This window comes from Bufo bufo, chromosome 3 (genome assembly GCF_905171765.1).
Source record: "Bufo bufo chromosome 3, aBufBuf1.1, whole genome shotgun sequence".
Classification (NCBI taxonomy): Eukaryota; Metazoa; Chordata; class Amphibia; order Anura; family Bufonidae; genus Bufo; species Bufo bufo.
In genome coordinates, this window is record NC_053391.1 from 178,903,976 (window position 1) to 178,920,138 (window position 16,163).

Here is a 16,163-nt window from a genome sequence, read left to right on the forward strand (position 1 = left end):
GATCCAACTTTGATGTAATGTCCCTAAAACAAGTCAAAATGAGGTTCAGTAGTGTGTGTGGCCTCCACGTGCCTGTATGACCTCCCTACAACGCCTGTGCATGCTCCTGATGAGGTGGCAGACGGTCTCCTGAGGGATCTCCTCCCAGACCTGGACTAAAGCATCTGCCAACTCCTGGACAGTCTGTGGTGCAACGTGACGTTGGTGGATAGAGCGAGACGTGATGTCCCAGATGTGCTCAATTTGATTCAGGTCTGGGGAACGGGCGGGCCAGTCCATAGCATCAATGCCTTTGTCTTGCAGGAACTGCTGACACACTCCAGCCACATGAGGTCTAGCATTGTCTTGCATTAGGAGGAACCCAGGGCCAACCGCACCAGCATATGGTCTCACAAGGGGTCTGAGGATCTCATCTCGGTACCTAATGGCAGTCAGGCTCTCTCTGGCGAGCACATGGAGGGCTGTGCGGCCCTCCAAAGAAATGCCACCCCACACCATTACTGACCCAATGCCAAACCGGTCATGCTGGAGGATGTTGCAGGCAGCAGAAAGTTCTCCACGGCGTCTCCAGACTCTGTCACGTCTGTCACATGTGCTCAGTGTGAACCTGCTTTCATCTGTGAGGAGCACAGGGCGCCAGTGGCAAATTTGCCAATCTTGGTGTTTTCTGGCAAATGCCAAACGTCCTGCACGGTGTTGGGCTGTAAGCACAACCCCCACCTGTGGACGTCGGGCCCTCATATCACCCTCATGGAGTCTGTTTCTGACCGTTTGAGCAGACACATGCACATTTGTGGCCAGGTGGAGGTCATTTTGCAGGGCGCTGGCAGTGCTCCTCCTGTTCCTCCTTGCACAAAGGCGGAGGTAGCGGTCCTGCTGCTGGGTTGTTGCCCTCCTACGGCCTCCTCCACGTCTCCTGATGTACTGGCCTGTCTCCTGGTAGCGCCTCAATGCTCTGGACACTACGCTGACAGACACAGCAAACCTTCTGGCCACAGCTCGCATTGATGTGCCATCCTGGATAAGCTGCACTACCTGAGCCACTTGTGTGGGTTGTAGACTCCGTCTCATGCTACCACTAGAGTGAAAGCACCGGCAGCATTCAAAAGTGACCAAAACATCAGCCAGGAAGCATAGGAACTGAGAAGTGGTCAGGTCACCACTTGCAGAACCACTCCTTTATTGGGGGTGTCTTGCTAATTGCCTATAATTTCCACCTGTTGTCTATCCCATTTGCACAATAGCATGTGAAATTGATTGTCACTCAGTGTTGCTTCCTAAGTGGACAGTTTGATTTCACAGAAGTGTGATTGACTTGGAGTTACATTGTGTTGTTTAAGTGTTCCCTTTATTTTTTTGAGCAGTATACAATTATACCAAACTCAAAACTAACTGTTCTAAGGCTACTTTCACACTAGCGTTCGGGGCTCCGCTTGTGAGTTCCGTTTAAAGGCTCTCACAAGCGGCCCCGAACGGATCCGTCCAGCCCTAATGCATTCTGAGTGGATGCGGATCCGCTCAGAATGCATCAGTTTGGCTCCGTTCAGCCTCCGCTCCGCTCAGCAGGCGGACACCTGAACGCAGCTTGCAGCGTTCGGGTGTCCGCCTGGCCGTGCGGAGGCAAACGGATCCGTCCAGACTTACAATGTAAGTCAATGGGGACGGATCCGTTTGAAGATGACAAAGTATGGCTCAATTTTCAAACGGATCCTTCCCCCATTGACTTTCAATGTAAAGTCAAAACGGATCCGTTTGCATTATCATGAACAAAAAAAAAAAAAAAATTATTATTTTTTTTTTTTTTTTTGTTCATGGTTATGCAAACGGATCCGTTCTGAACGGATGCAAGCATTTGCATTATAGGAGCGGATCCGTCTGTGCAGACACCAGACGGATCCGCTCCTAACGCAAGTGTGAAAGTAGCCTAATCTAAACATGCAGCCTTCCAGCTATTAATAATGTGGATCCACAATATATATTGTATATATAAAGAGTGGCAAGAGTATATAATAATAGTCAACGCCATAATGGCAATTAAAAAACGAGGAAAATACACAAATTCTTTAGTATGTATACAATCCAGAAAAAAGTCTATGATGGTATAGATATATTGCAATTCACATAGCGATAGTTCAGTAGTAAATAAATATTAAATAATTTAGACTTGCCCTGATACTGTGAAAAACAGGTGGCTAAAAAACCACCACTCACCACTCCAGTCATACCAATTCACCAGAATAAAGACACTATGCTGTAGAAGTTGTAAGAAGGTAAATCAGCTGTATATTTGCCTTTCCCAGCTCAGTTTATGCGGCATGTGGTCTGTACTTAATCTGAAGATTTTAGTGATGGCTATCCTCTTGTTTAGAGCACCTGCCCGCTATTCTCTAATAGTATTTCTCTTTAACTGCAGGCACCAGATAAAGGTGCAGAAGCTCAACAATATTTCGTAGTGTTTTTTTCCCCCCTCCTTTTTGAATAACCTATTGTTATTTAAAGAGGACCTTTCACTACAATAAAAAATGTAAACTAAGTATACAGACATGGAGAGCGGCTCCCAGGGATCTCCCTGCACTTACTATTATCCCTGGGCGCCGCTCCGTTCTCCCGGTATAGGCTCCGGTATCTTCATATGTTTGGCTCAACTGGGTGGAGCCTGCCTGCGTCTCCCTCTCCCAGGCTGTAGTGCTGGCCAATCGCAGTGCTCAGCTCATAGCCTGAGAGAAAAAAAAACCTCTCAGGCTATGAGCTGAGCGCTGCGATTGGCCAGCGCTACAGCCTGGGAGAAGGAGACGCCGCAGGCTCCACCCAGTTGAGCCGAACATATGAAGATACCGGAGCCTATACCGGGAGAACGGAGCGGCACCCAGGGATAATAGTAAGTGCAGGGAGATCCCTGGGAGCCGCTCTCCATGTCTGTATACTTAGTTTACATTTTTTATTGTAGTGAAAGGTCCTCTTTAAGGTTCAAAGATGAACCTGGATATATCCCCTTTTTCACCCAGGCAGCCCCTCTGAGATGAACCGCTCTGATGCTCTCTCTTGCCTTGCACTGTATCAAGCAGGGCAAAGGCATTTTTGTTTTACAGGCTAGGTAAAGCCTGCGCATTAGTGCCAATGAAGTCACCGGGAGCACTGCTAGGCGGAAGCCTCTTCTTAGCAGAGACCAGGTACATCACCAGATCTAAAGAAAAAGCCCTTTTCCTTTGTGATTCAGCACAGGGCAAAGGAGAGCATTGGAGCATTTCATGCTCCGATGCTCATCTCAGAGGGTCTGCCTGGGTGAAGATGGGGATATGTCCGGGTTCCAATCCCTTTACCTGTCTCCGGAAGTAAATCTGTCTCAGCTGAACAAATAACTGCTGGGTTGTGATTGTATAACAGGCTAAACACAGCCAATCTTTTACATTTATTTTTAATTCCACATATATTTCAAAATAAAAATGTAATTTTCCTACCCCCCCCAAAAAAAATTACATTAGTTCTGCTCCCAGTAGCAAACCACCACCTTTCAAATCCCCAAATCAAACTGTGCCACATACAATTACACCCACGCATTCCTTAACTAACATCCACTGCCATAGGCCTTTCTTCCCCCACCCCACCACCTGCTCCTGTTCCTTTATCTATCCTGCATTTTCTGAGACCCAATGGCTTTAACATTGACCTCATGTGGACTAGCAAAAAACTCAGATTTCACATTATAGATTGCTCTCAGCTTGTATGGAAAAATCATATAATATTTAGTCTCCGCCAAGAACAACCGTTTCTTCACATCATTAAATGACATTCGTTCCCTCTGAGTTTTATCGGGAAATCTTCAAAAAACACGATTTTCCGTCTTTCAAATTCCAACTGTGATTTATTTGTCAACCTCAGAAGACAATCACGGTCCTTATAGGTCAACAATTTGCACAAAATTGGGCACAGATTTGCCCCTGGAACATGAACTCTCAATCGGTGGGCCCTCACCACATGGAAATATCTAGATATGGAATCTGAACCAAAGTTGTCCGAAACCCATTTGACAACAAACTGTACACAATCAGAGCCCTCTGGACCATCTGGCAAGCCGATGATCCTCAAGCTACATCTGCAAGACCACCTGACCACCAGTTTTTGAAGTCAAAATCAGGAGTGGATCATAAAAGGAAAAAAAAAGTATAAAGGACAGATATGACTTCTCCTCTCTTTTAAATTAACTCCTGTTTTTGGCTTCCAAAACTGCATCATGAAACGACTTTGTGGTCATACCCTTAGATATCAAGTCCTTTATAGAAACTTCCATAGATTTGAAAGAGCGTGACAGAGGGGCAAGTGTCTTCTACATTACTTATTCTACTTTCAACTATATCTATTTTCTCTCTGAATTTACCCATACCTCAGAGATTTGTGAAGATAACATTTCAAGCATCGTATTTGATTCATTAATTGCTACTAATATATCCTTCAGGGTTCAGTGTTGCCCTACATCTGGCCATTATTAATATCAAAAAAAGACGGACTACCACTAAAGTTTGACAAATGGGAGAGACCAAGCTCTAACTCATCCACATCTTCCACCTGTGGTATCTTTTAGCTGTGAAGTTTTAGGACTCACCCCTTTGAGACCCCATATATGTATCAATCTAGGTTGGTCTCCTACCCTATTAGAGTTTTTAAATGGAGAGTCCCTTTACTCAATGATTTCTTTAACATATTGCGAGACATATCTCTTAAGATCTAAAATAAAGAGAGAAGGGAAGAAAAAAGAATCACTGATAACAGGAGAGATCTTAAGTGTATTGCAGCTTTAAATACATAAAGCGCTGAGTACTAATCTGAGCAGAATAAAGTGTTTGTTTTCTTTCACTTTAATTCTTTCCTTGTTTATATTTCTCCTTTTTTTCCTCTTCTTCCAGGTTATCTCTTCTTCTTCCATCAACTTTGTTGCGTTATTAAATGCTTTTATGTTGCTGTGTACCTTCCAGTAATTCCTTTTAGTAATCAGTAAATCTCCTTCCCTCTCACACTACTTGCAAATGCTTGATGTGCATAGATAGTCGTCACAGCATAAAGGCTCCAGCAGTAACCGGCCTGGCCCCCGGCACAAACCAGGAAAAACAAGGCAGAAATGGATGGAGCACAGCACCCTGCCAGGAACAGTACACCTCACCAGCCAGCAGACACGATACCACAGCGCCTGGATTGAGGCAAGAATATAAGCAGCTAGCCACAACGCATCCAGCTCTTGCATCCAAAGAATCACGTGGGACACCAAGAAGATCAGGAAGGGGTGGAGGACGGAGAAAACGTCTTTAAGAAAAGAAAATGTAACAAGTCCAATTGCTCTACTACTGATATACCATGACCTGGATGAATGGGAATCTGAATGAATGACCTGGATTTTTCACGTAACGCAGGCCCCATAGAAATGAATGGGGTTGCGTGAAAATCGCAAGCATCCGCAAGCAAGTGCGGATGCGGTGCGATTTTCACACACGGTTGCTAGGTGACGATCGGGATGGGGACCCGATCATTATTATTTCCCCTTGAACATGGTTAAAAGGGAAAATAATAGCATTCTGAATACAGAATGCATAGTAAAATAGGGCTGGAGGGGTTAAAAAAATTAAATAAATAATTTAACTTGCCTTAGTCAACTTGTTCGCGCAGCCGGCATCTCTTCTGTCTTTATCTGTCAGCAATAGGACCTTTGATGATGTCACTACGCTCATCACATGATCCATCACCATGGTGATGGATCATGTGATGGACCATGTGATGAACGCAGTGATGTCATCAAAGGTCCTATTGCTCACAGATGAAGACAGAAGAGATGCCGGCTGCGCGAACGAGTGGATTAAGGTGAGTTAAATTATTTTTATTTTAACCCCTCCAGCCCTATTGTACTATGCATTCTGTATTCAGAATGCTATTATTTTCCCTTATAACCATGTTATAAGGGGAAAAAATACAATCTACACTACAACTAACCCAAACTTGAACTTCTGTGAAGAAGTTCGGGTCTGGGTACCACAGTCGGTTTTTTATCACGCGCGTGCAAAACACATTGCACCCGCGCGATAAAAACTGAACATAGGAACGCAATCGCAGTCAAAACTGACTGCAATTGCGTACCTACTCGCGCGGGTTTGCCGCAATGCACCGGGGCGCATCCGGACCTAATCCGGACACGCCCGTGTGAAAGAGGCCTAAGAGTGAACCCATGTACCACATTAGACAGTACACTACAGTACATTTTGTAATGCACCTAAATATGGATATTACTGCTGTTTAAGAGTTCAACCTCCCAAGGAGAAGCCTATGTTATTAAACTCCAGTGGTCCCAAAAGGCTATTTAGGGAGCATTTATACAGAAATGATCATTGCAGCATGTTAAATACAACCTTTTGGAAATCTCTGCCCTTGTGTGCTGCTGAGACTCACCTCCCCCTCATACAATGATGGCGGGAGGTAGTGGGGGGATTTGGTCTACTCGTGAATGCTGGAGGGTATGTCATCATACAATAAAAAATATGTGTGCACGGATAACCTGTCATAACCACACAAAGACAAATAATAATAATTATCATGGTAATAGTATATTAGTTGGCAGCATTTGCTTAGCTTTCCTTTGAAGATTCAGTCACATCTAAACACATATGCATTAAGCTTTAACCAGCATGGAGTCATCAATGCTGCGGAAAATGAATCATATACCATCCGCTTTGTGAATAATTCAGTGGCAGGAAAATAACACACACACAACTACGCAATGCATTATATTAATCTATATTTTCACATAATGAGCGCTGTCAGAGAGGTCTCACACTGACTATTGCTGGAACACCTTACTGTTCTTAACATGGGATTTTTTTTTTACATTAACTACAAAGCTCTGTATTATGGTTGCTTGAAAACCTTATAGGACTGCCTCATAATAAAAAAATAAAAAAAAACACTGTAGAATCCCAATAATTCATATTGTGAGCTGCCAACATGTAGAACGATAGGGAAAATGGTCAAAGTTTCATGGGGTGACCACTGTCCAAGGGTTTAGTTGCGTTGGGTTTAGTTGCGTTGGAAGGATTAATATCCAGAATCCTACTTTGTTTTACACATTTTCAAAAGTTCAGTAATTAAAGCATTTCAGAGTCCTGAGTAGATTCCAAAAGAGGTCATAGAAACATGTCAGTAAAGGGTGAGTACACGTGTGGTACAGATGTTAGTACTGATCTGGTTCCTTGCAGCACTGGGTTCCTGGGACAACATCTGCATGGTGTTTATATGTTCTCCCCGTGTTTGCGTGGGTTTCCTCTAGGTACTCTGGTTTCCTCCCACACTCCAAAGACATACCGATAGGGAATTTAGATTGTGAGCTCCACTGGGGACAGTAACTGACGATAATGTCTGTAAAGCTTTGCAGAATAAATTGGTACTATATCAGTGGGGAAAATAAATTACCTAAGGCCCTTCAGCCTGATGGTCCCTTTACATGGACGACGATCTAGCAGATTGTAGGGATCTAACGAGCATTACTAGTAATGCTAGTTAGCGTCAATCTATTCAATTGTCGGCCCGTGTAAAGGGCCCATTAGTTTCATGTGTGAGAAATGTTGGGCTCAGTGTTCCAAGGGGTCTCAGAGCCTGGACTTGTATGATTTCCAACCTTGTGGTTTTCATGTTCAAGTTTAATATTAAAGTCTTTTTTGTACAGAAATACAGCTCTGGCAGGTTTTATTTTAACCCATCCCATTCTGTGTTCTACCTATAAGATAAGCGGCATCACCAGCGTATAGTAGTTCCATACCTATAGAATATGATGATATGATAAATCCTCTTTAGGCCTGGTCTACACCACAGCATTTTGTAGCACTACCGTTTGATTTTAACTATTGAGACACAGCTGCAGACTGCAGGAATACATTAGGTTGTATGCACTTGTCATGCTCTAGTGTGGGAGGGAAGCCCCCACACCGAACATAGGAGGGAAAGGGAAAAGGAAATAGGGCCTGAAAACTAGGGAAGGAAGATGGACACCTCCTAGTGAAAACCCTAATCAAAGCCCTGACGGACTACCAGTATGAACAGACCCCTGAGGTAGGTGAGCTCATACACAGGAATACCTAAAGTCCTATCTAACCCTAAAGGACCCTGGTACTAATGAAAGGAATGAGACATCCTGTTCCTCCAAAAGGAAGGATGAACGGGAGTCTCCCTAAGGCTCCATTCAGATGTCCGTAGTGCATTGCGGATCTGCAATACACCCGGCCGGCACCCCCATAAAAATGCCTATTCTTGTCCACAATTGTGGACAAGAATAGGACATGCTCTATTTTCTTGCGGAGCTGCGGACCGGAAGATAGGGGCCGCGCTCCGGAAATGCGGATGCGGAGAGCACATAGTGTGCTCTCTGCATCTCTTCTGGCCCCATAGAGAATGAATGGGTCCACACCCGTTCCGGATAATTGCGGAACGTATGCGGACCCATTCTACGGACGTCTGAATAGAGTCTAAGAAAAAACAACAAAGAAATGCAACACACAGAAAAGCCAAAATACAAAGGGAAAGGTAACAACTTCCAAGAAGCTATGGCAGCACCAGGAACTCAACCGAGATCCAAACACCAGCTATCCACAGGTCCAACTGAAGCTGTAAACCGCGCAGCATTGTGGGAGAGACAACTATAAATAGGGAAAGTTAAATGACCACAACAGCAACACCTGGAGGTTAAGGGTGTGGCCAGTACCAGAAACAACACCTAATGATCCACAAGGTAAACATGTCAAACCAAACCACGTGTTGCAAGTCTCAAAGATCTCCTGCCACTCACTCGCGGGGACGTCTGTATGTCTCGGTACATCCGCGACAGCACTCTTGTGGACTGCAGCTGTTGCTCAACAGTTAAAATCAATCAGTAGCGCTAAAAATAAAGTCATAGCGTAGCCTACCTTCGGTCTTATGGAATAGTCAGAGTGTACAACATAACGCGGTGTCGTGTTCACCTCTCTCACTTCAACTATAGGGTGCTTCGATATTTGGTACCAGTACTGGAGCCCAACCTTCCATAGTTCTTTAATTATGTTATGCTGCTTAGGTTGAGTAATGGCCCTGCTTGCCCAACTTAGGCGGCATACATGGCATTTCACTCAACCAACCAGAATTATATTCCATACTTATGAGGGGCAAACACCCAGAAACAGCTGTCTACAGATGGATATTTGGCTTGGCTATTTTCCTTTGTCATATCCAAAAAGTCGGATTTTGGCTCATAGGGAGCCACTTCCAGAAGGTGGCGCTAGCAAGATTGTTCTCTTTCCTTGGGAGATACCTCTTTGCATTATGTTATGTCATAAAACATGTAGTTGAACTACTTAACAATGATGTCCTAGACAAAATACCTTTTTCCGTACGAGTGCGTTTCATGCAGTATATATACTCTAAAGTACAGTTTTACAGGCAGAAAATGTCAATATCGGAGCAGTTTGACCCACATTGGACATACACAGACACCCAAGGTGCATTGGTCTGTTTGCTCTGCGAGCTGCGTCTTAATCATTCAATGATAAATGCACTTTTGTGCAGAATTGTCAAAACAGCCTGGACAATAACCGCTGGAGATGGGAAAGACGCTGAGTTCCAGGGAGTTAGTCAAGCGTTCAATGGTAGCCCGGCAACAACACCATTGCTTTCTCAATGATAGGCAAACAAGTGTGTTCAGAGATTACTTTTCCATTCTGTTATCAAGACAGGCACACATTTTGGAGATAAGGCACTCTTCTACTGAGGCCTTTTCCTTGCAATAATGTCAGGCCTCGCAGTCTTTTGAGAAGACAATAGGCTGTAACTTCTAGCAATTCCTTTCTTACTGGCCTTTGAGGAAGGCGGTTTTAATTAAGCAGGCTGTTAATTTTAATTAAGTGCAAATATTTTAAAAATTATAAAGCTGTTTAAATATTATTTTATATGTCAATTCCTCTGAAAATCTATATATGTTTCAAGTAAGTGTCTCACATCAGTGTCATGACTGTGGCATTTCTAGACAATAATTTTCCTTATCTTTCTTTTGCGGATATTTGCAATATAGCCGTTTTATCTCTCAGGCTTTTGTCAGACTGGGCTAAATAGTGACTTGCTTGACGAACGCGTTGCATATATTCATGTGTTGAAACAGTCTACATAACATTATATACATTATAACCATAAAACACGGTACACTTAAGGGGGTTGTTTCACTTCAGCAAATTGCGTTCATCATGTAGAGAAAGTTAATACAAGGCACTTACTAATGTATTCTGATTGTCCATATTGCCTCCATTGCTGGCTTCATTTTTTCATCACATTATACACTGCTCGTATCCAGGAGTTACAACCACCCTGCAATCCAGCAGCAATGGCCGTGCTTGCACCCCATAGGAAAAAGTGCCAGCCTCTCTGGTGGCCGGGATGGTGGGAGCGTTTTCCTATAGTGTGCAAGCACGACCACTGCTGCTGGATTGTAGGGTGGTCGTAACTCCTGGGCAATGTATAATGTGATGGAAAAATAAATCAATCCAGCAAAGGAAGCAAAGTAAAACAACCCCTTTAACACAGAAGATCGTATGTATAGATATAAATGTATAGGACATCTACATCAAGGTCTTAATGCCAAATCCAACCATCCAAGATCCACAATTCATTTTTGTAGTGCAGTATAAAAGTGTTGATGACTTAAGGAAAATTATGCGCACTTAAAGGGGTTTTGTCACTTCAGCAAATAGCCTTTATTATGCAGAGAAAGTTTCCATGGTTCCGACCACCCTGCACTCCAGCAGCATGGCTGTGCTTGCACAGTATAGAAAAGCACCAGGTTACGTGAGCTCCCACGGTCCCGGCCACCAGAGAGGCTGGCATTTTTTCTTATAGTGTGCAAGCACGAGCACCACTGATGGATTGCAAGGTGGTTGTAACAATGGAAACAAGCAGTGTATAATGTGATGGAAAAATGAAGCCAGCCAGCAAAGGAGGCAATATGGACAATCACAATACATTAGTAAGTGCCTTGTATTAACTTTCCTCCGGGTACTCCGGTTTCCTCCATCACTCCAAAGACATACTGATAGGGAATTTAGATTGTGAGCCCCATTGGGGACAGCTTGATGGTAATGTCTGTAAAGCGCTGCGGAATATAGTAGTGCTATATAAGTGCATAAAATAACTAAATACTGATAAGAACCATAGAGTGATGACTACCACTTTTAGTGGGTAAAATAGGTGCTCATTAGTTCTCCTTCTCTTAAGAAGCATCAACACTGTCCAGAACCCTAAATCCCATTACCATCAGTCTATTGCTATGCCATTTTTTTAAAAAAGGACTTTCTCCACTCCTGACAGATCTGATTTAGTAACTACTTGGATTTACCATGAAATAACATTATAGGAGAATCTATTCTTATGACTCTCCCATTCTGTATTATTACTGCTAGACATTATGAATGAATTGCTAGCAGTTTGCAATAAACATCCGGAAGGGTGACAGTTGTGGGTGTGATCCTACATAGTCTGATACTGACAGCACTGATTGGAGAGTGTCAGACTGGCAGGGACACAAACCCAACTGGTGAAACCCAGCTGTACCTTCACTGCCAACTGTTAGTAAGTCATCCATAACGTCTAGTAGGAATAACAATGGGATGGCACATCATAGATTTAAATCAAAAGATGCACCCATTTGTTATTTCACAGGGAATGCAAGTAGTTACTAAAACAGACTTGTCGGGAGGGGGGGACAGATTCTCTTTAACTGATGCACCTTTTTTTTTTAGCAAATTTAGGCCCTATTTACACGACCGTATTTTTGGTTTGCATCCGATCCACATTTTTTGCGCATCCAATTTTTCGCATCCGATCCACATTCATTCATCTCAATGGGTCAGCAAAAAATATTGACAGCACACCCTGTGCTGTCCGCATCGGTATGTCTGTTCAGTAGCCCCGCAAAAAAGATAGAACATGTCCTATTCTTGTCCGTAAAAATAAAAAAATAAAAACAGATACAACACAAATGTCACACGGATGTCATCCATATTTTTTGCGGATCCCCGTTTTGTGGACTGCAAAATACATACAGTCGTGTGAATGCTGTGAGAAATTAATTTACTGTACAAAGAAGAATAAAATGTCCTCCTTGCATTGGAGAGTGTCAGCGCACACTAAAATCCTCAATGGTCATCTGGTCTATTCAGAAGTTGCAGAGGAAGACAAGGGGGTATTTGTAGTGAGGTGTCTGATTTACCGTAGGAATTAGTATGCGTCATTGCTCAGTGAAAACCCAAATAAATGCTACTAACCTGTTTAGAAGGGGAAAGAGAGATACAGCCAGATACACACAGGGATACCACTTCAAAGGTTTAATTTCTTCCGCCATTATAATCTGGAAAAAAAAACAGATCGTGCATGAGACAATTTTATCCGCTCAGTGAGAGCTTCAAAGCGCAATGGTATGGAATGCTGCAAGCTAAACTCTTGTCCTTGAGGGACATAATAACAGCAGAAATAATCTCCTGAGAAGAGCACACAACAACCCAGCAGATTTCTAGTCCACAAAACCTTCCATCTCAAGTGAACCCCCCCCCCATCTCCAATCGGAAATGCATCTATGGGCGAAGTAGACGAGAGAAATGACTTCACCTTTGAAGGGCAAATCATTTTTCCTTTGGTAGTCTGCAGACTGTACATATGTGATTTCGAGAATCGGGCAAAATGATTTCTGAATGAGTATAGACCATATGGTACCTAAAGGGAATGTGTCCGAAAATGACATTGTATCCAAAATTGCGCAGTTTTCACACTGACCACTAGGCTTAATAATATGTTTTCTGTCCTGCTTAGGTAACTTTTTAGTAGACATTAGTGTTGATCGAACTTGTGTTTTAAGTTCGGCGTCTAAAGTTCGGGTTATCGAAGAATTGCGTTATGGATTCCGCTACCACGGACTATAACGGAATTTAGAAATAAGGAGGTAGAATCCAGCTTCCAAACAAGGTGTTTAAGCTTTAATAAATAAGTGCTTTTAAATCCACCATGTACATCCAAGTCTACGCGTTTCATATCATGAGTAAGGATCTGTATGGAATGATCTGAAACGCGTAGACTTGGATGTACATTAAAAGCTTAAACACGTTGTTTGGAAGCTGGATTCTACCTCTTTATTTGTAATTGCTTATCGCCCAGTTCCTGGGGTATGTCCGTGTCTTCCTCCAACATAAGACAAGGTGAGCCTCAACAACTTTTTTTTACGGAATTTAGAATCCATAACGTGATTCTTCGATAACCCGAACCCGAACTTTAGACGCCGAACTTAAAACACAAGTTTGCGCAACACTAGTTGACATCACATTATCATCACAGGCAGGACTACTGTAAACAATATCAACATTACATAGACAACAAAGGATCCGCCATTTACAATAAGTGATATCACAGCTTATCTATTCCCTCCTGACCTCTGCACAGGTCACAGCACATGCCTAGCAAAATCTCCAATAGAAGCCAATGAGAACCCCTCCTGTCCATTGTGTCTATGGCCCATGCAGCCGCTCTCAACAGGAAGTCTTGACATATGTTAGGTATAATGGCCAGTGTGAAAATTTTATGATTTTAGGATTATTGGGATCATTTATCAAACTGGTGTAAAGTAGAACTGGCTTAGTTGCTTATAGCAACCAATTAGATTCCACCTTTCATTTTGGCAGCTCCTTTGGAATCTATGGAATCTGATTGGTTGCTATGGCAACTAAGCTAGTTCTACTTTGCACCAGTTTGTCAGCAGATTTGTACCTATGAAACTGTCTGACCTGTTCCATGTGCACTTGGCAGCTGAAGACATCTGTGTTGGTCCCATGGTCATATGTGCCCGCATTGGTGAGAAAAAAAGTTTTAATATATGCAAATGAGCCTCTAGGAGCAATGGAGGTGATGCTGTTACACCTAGAGGCTCTGCTCTCTCTACAACTGCCTCTACTCTTTGACTGACAGGGCCAGGCAGTGAAAACATCATCATTCCTGGCCCTGATTTCTGCTAAAGTCAATCAAAGTGTAGAGGATAAGGAAGTTGCAGAGAGAGTAGAGCCTCTAGGAGTAACGGCAACGCCCCCGTTGCTCCTAGAGACTCATGTGCACATATTTAAACTTCACTTTTCTCAGCAATGCGGGCACATATGGACATGGGACCAATACAGATGCCTTCAGCTGCCAAGCACATGAACAGGTCAGCCAGTTTCATAGGTACAAATCTGCTGACAGATGCCCTTTAAATTAGGATATTTTGTGGAAACTTTTTTCTTAAATCACTAGTCATTTCTAAAAAAATATATTTAACATAAAAATGCGATTTAAACAATATGCCATATTCTGATGACGCATTCCCTTTAAAGGGAACCTGTCACTAACTTTATGCTGACCTCACTGAGGGCAGCATAAAATAGTGACAGAAATGCTGATGTCAGCGGTGTGTCACTCATGAGCTAAAAGTAAGTGGTTGCTGAGAACCAGCATCATAATCATTGCAGCACAGGCCTGGAAAAGAGTCAAATCTACCTGAGAAGAGTCCTGGTTATTATAATCTCCTGCTCTCTCGTCCATCTGCTGATGATTGGCAGTTCTCTCCTAGAGAGAAAGGGAGAAAACTGGGTAGAAGACTGTCAGTCATCAGCAGGTGGGCAGGAGAGCAGGAATTCATGATTAACCAGGACTCTTCTCAGGTCGCCGTGACTCTTTTCCAGGCCCAGTCTGCAATGATTGTCATGTTGGTTCTCGGTAACCACTTACTTTCAACTTTTAAATGACAGACTGCTGAAGTCAACTCACCTGTCTCTAATTTAGGCTACATTCACACGTCCGCAAATGGGTCCGTATCCGTTCTGCAATATTGGGAATGGGTGCGGACCCATTCATTCTCAATGGGGCAGAACGGGATGCAGAGAGCACACTTTGAGCTCTCAGCATCTGCATTTCCGGGCCGCGATTCCACAAAAAAATAGAACTTGTAATATTCTTGCCCGCAATTGGGGACAAGAATAGGCAGTTCTATGGGGTGTGTCGGCCGGGTGTATTGTGGATCCGCGATACACTACGGACGTGTGAATGGACCCTTATGGTGCCTTTAGTATGGGCAGCATAAAGTTGATGACGGGTTCCCTTTAACAATAAAGATGGTCAGAACTAAAAAGTGGGGATGAGTGGGGCAGCTCTGAATGAACTGAATAGTATCCCAGACTTTATCAATTACATCATCCCATTTAGAGGCTTTAGTTATTTTGAAGGAAATATATGTGCATTTTTAATCAATCATATAAATTATATTAGTGCCAGGGCATGATAACTGACCTTGAAGATAGAGATGTTTGATCAAATATGCAAAGCTATTCCTGGATATTGCCATGCAAGTAATATATATGTTACGTCTGATATATCTGACAGTGTGGACAAGAAAAATTTGTTTAAAGAGTGTGCCACAACCAAAAACACCCTAAACTGCCATCATCAGTGAATAGCTCACCAGACACAGATTCTCACTATGTCATCTTTATGTTTACAGTTGTGAGGAATATGGATTATTATTCCATGTCAGCCATGTTCCCACACCAGCCATCAGCTGTCAGATATCAGAGGTAGTGAACTCCACAGGAGAGACCTGCTTCAAAGCCAGCAGATGGCAGAGGACCTCAAGCAATCCACCAGTGTTTACAACTTTTCACACTTTCATTCAGCCAGTCAGGAACCCAGCTAATGGAACAGGAAAGACCTCTCTGCAGGAGGTCTAGTCCATTCCCCAGTTCAATGGAAATTATCAGACTTTCTGGGGCCGGCAGTTCATAAGGAATTATGAATTGCCCGGCCATCACAGGCAGAAACCGGATACATATTTGTGTCCTTGTGGCCACGAAAAACAGGCCCATGGTCATAGTCTGGCGGTGGGAGGCCAGGAAAGGGAGATATACATATCTCCCCACAGAAACTCAATAACGGTACCATGCTTGGACACTACTGGTAGCCGGAACCCAGGCGGATCCATTGGTGCCAGAACCACCTCCCTGCGACATTCTGGTCTGGCCAGCCCAGCAGAGGGGGGGTGGACCCCTCCCAGAGGACGGGAGGGGAGGGTCCGGCTACAGGTTAAAAGGCTTGTGCCAGCAAGCGGG

The 16,163-nt window shown here is 43.4% G+C and overlaps 1 protein-coding gene across 3 annotated transcripts in view; it reads right to left on the bottom strand.

The window, feature by feature from the left end:
- The window catches only part of LOC120994900 (G-protein coupled receptor 1-like), a 653,505-nt gene that overhangs the window by 82,610 nt on the left and 554,732 nt on the right, over positions 1-16,163 (bottom strand). For all 3 annotated transcript variants that reach the window (XM_040423783.1, XM_040423781.1, XM_040423782.1), the window contains one exon: positions 12,312-12,394. In XM_040423783.1, the coding sequence (XP_040279717.1) occupies positions 12,312-12,394 (83 nt within the window). The remainder of the gene's footprint in view (positions 1-12,311; positions 12,395-16,163) is intronic.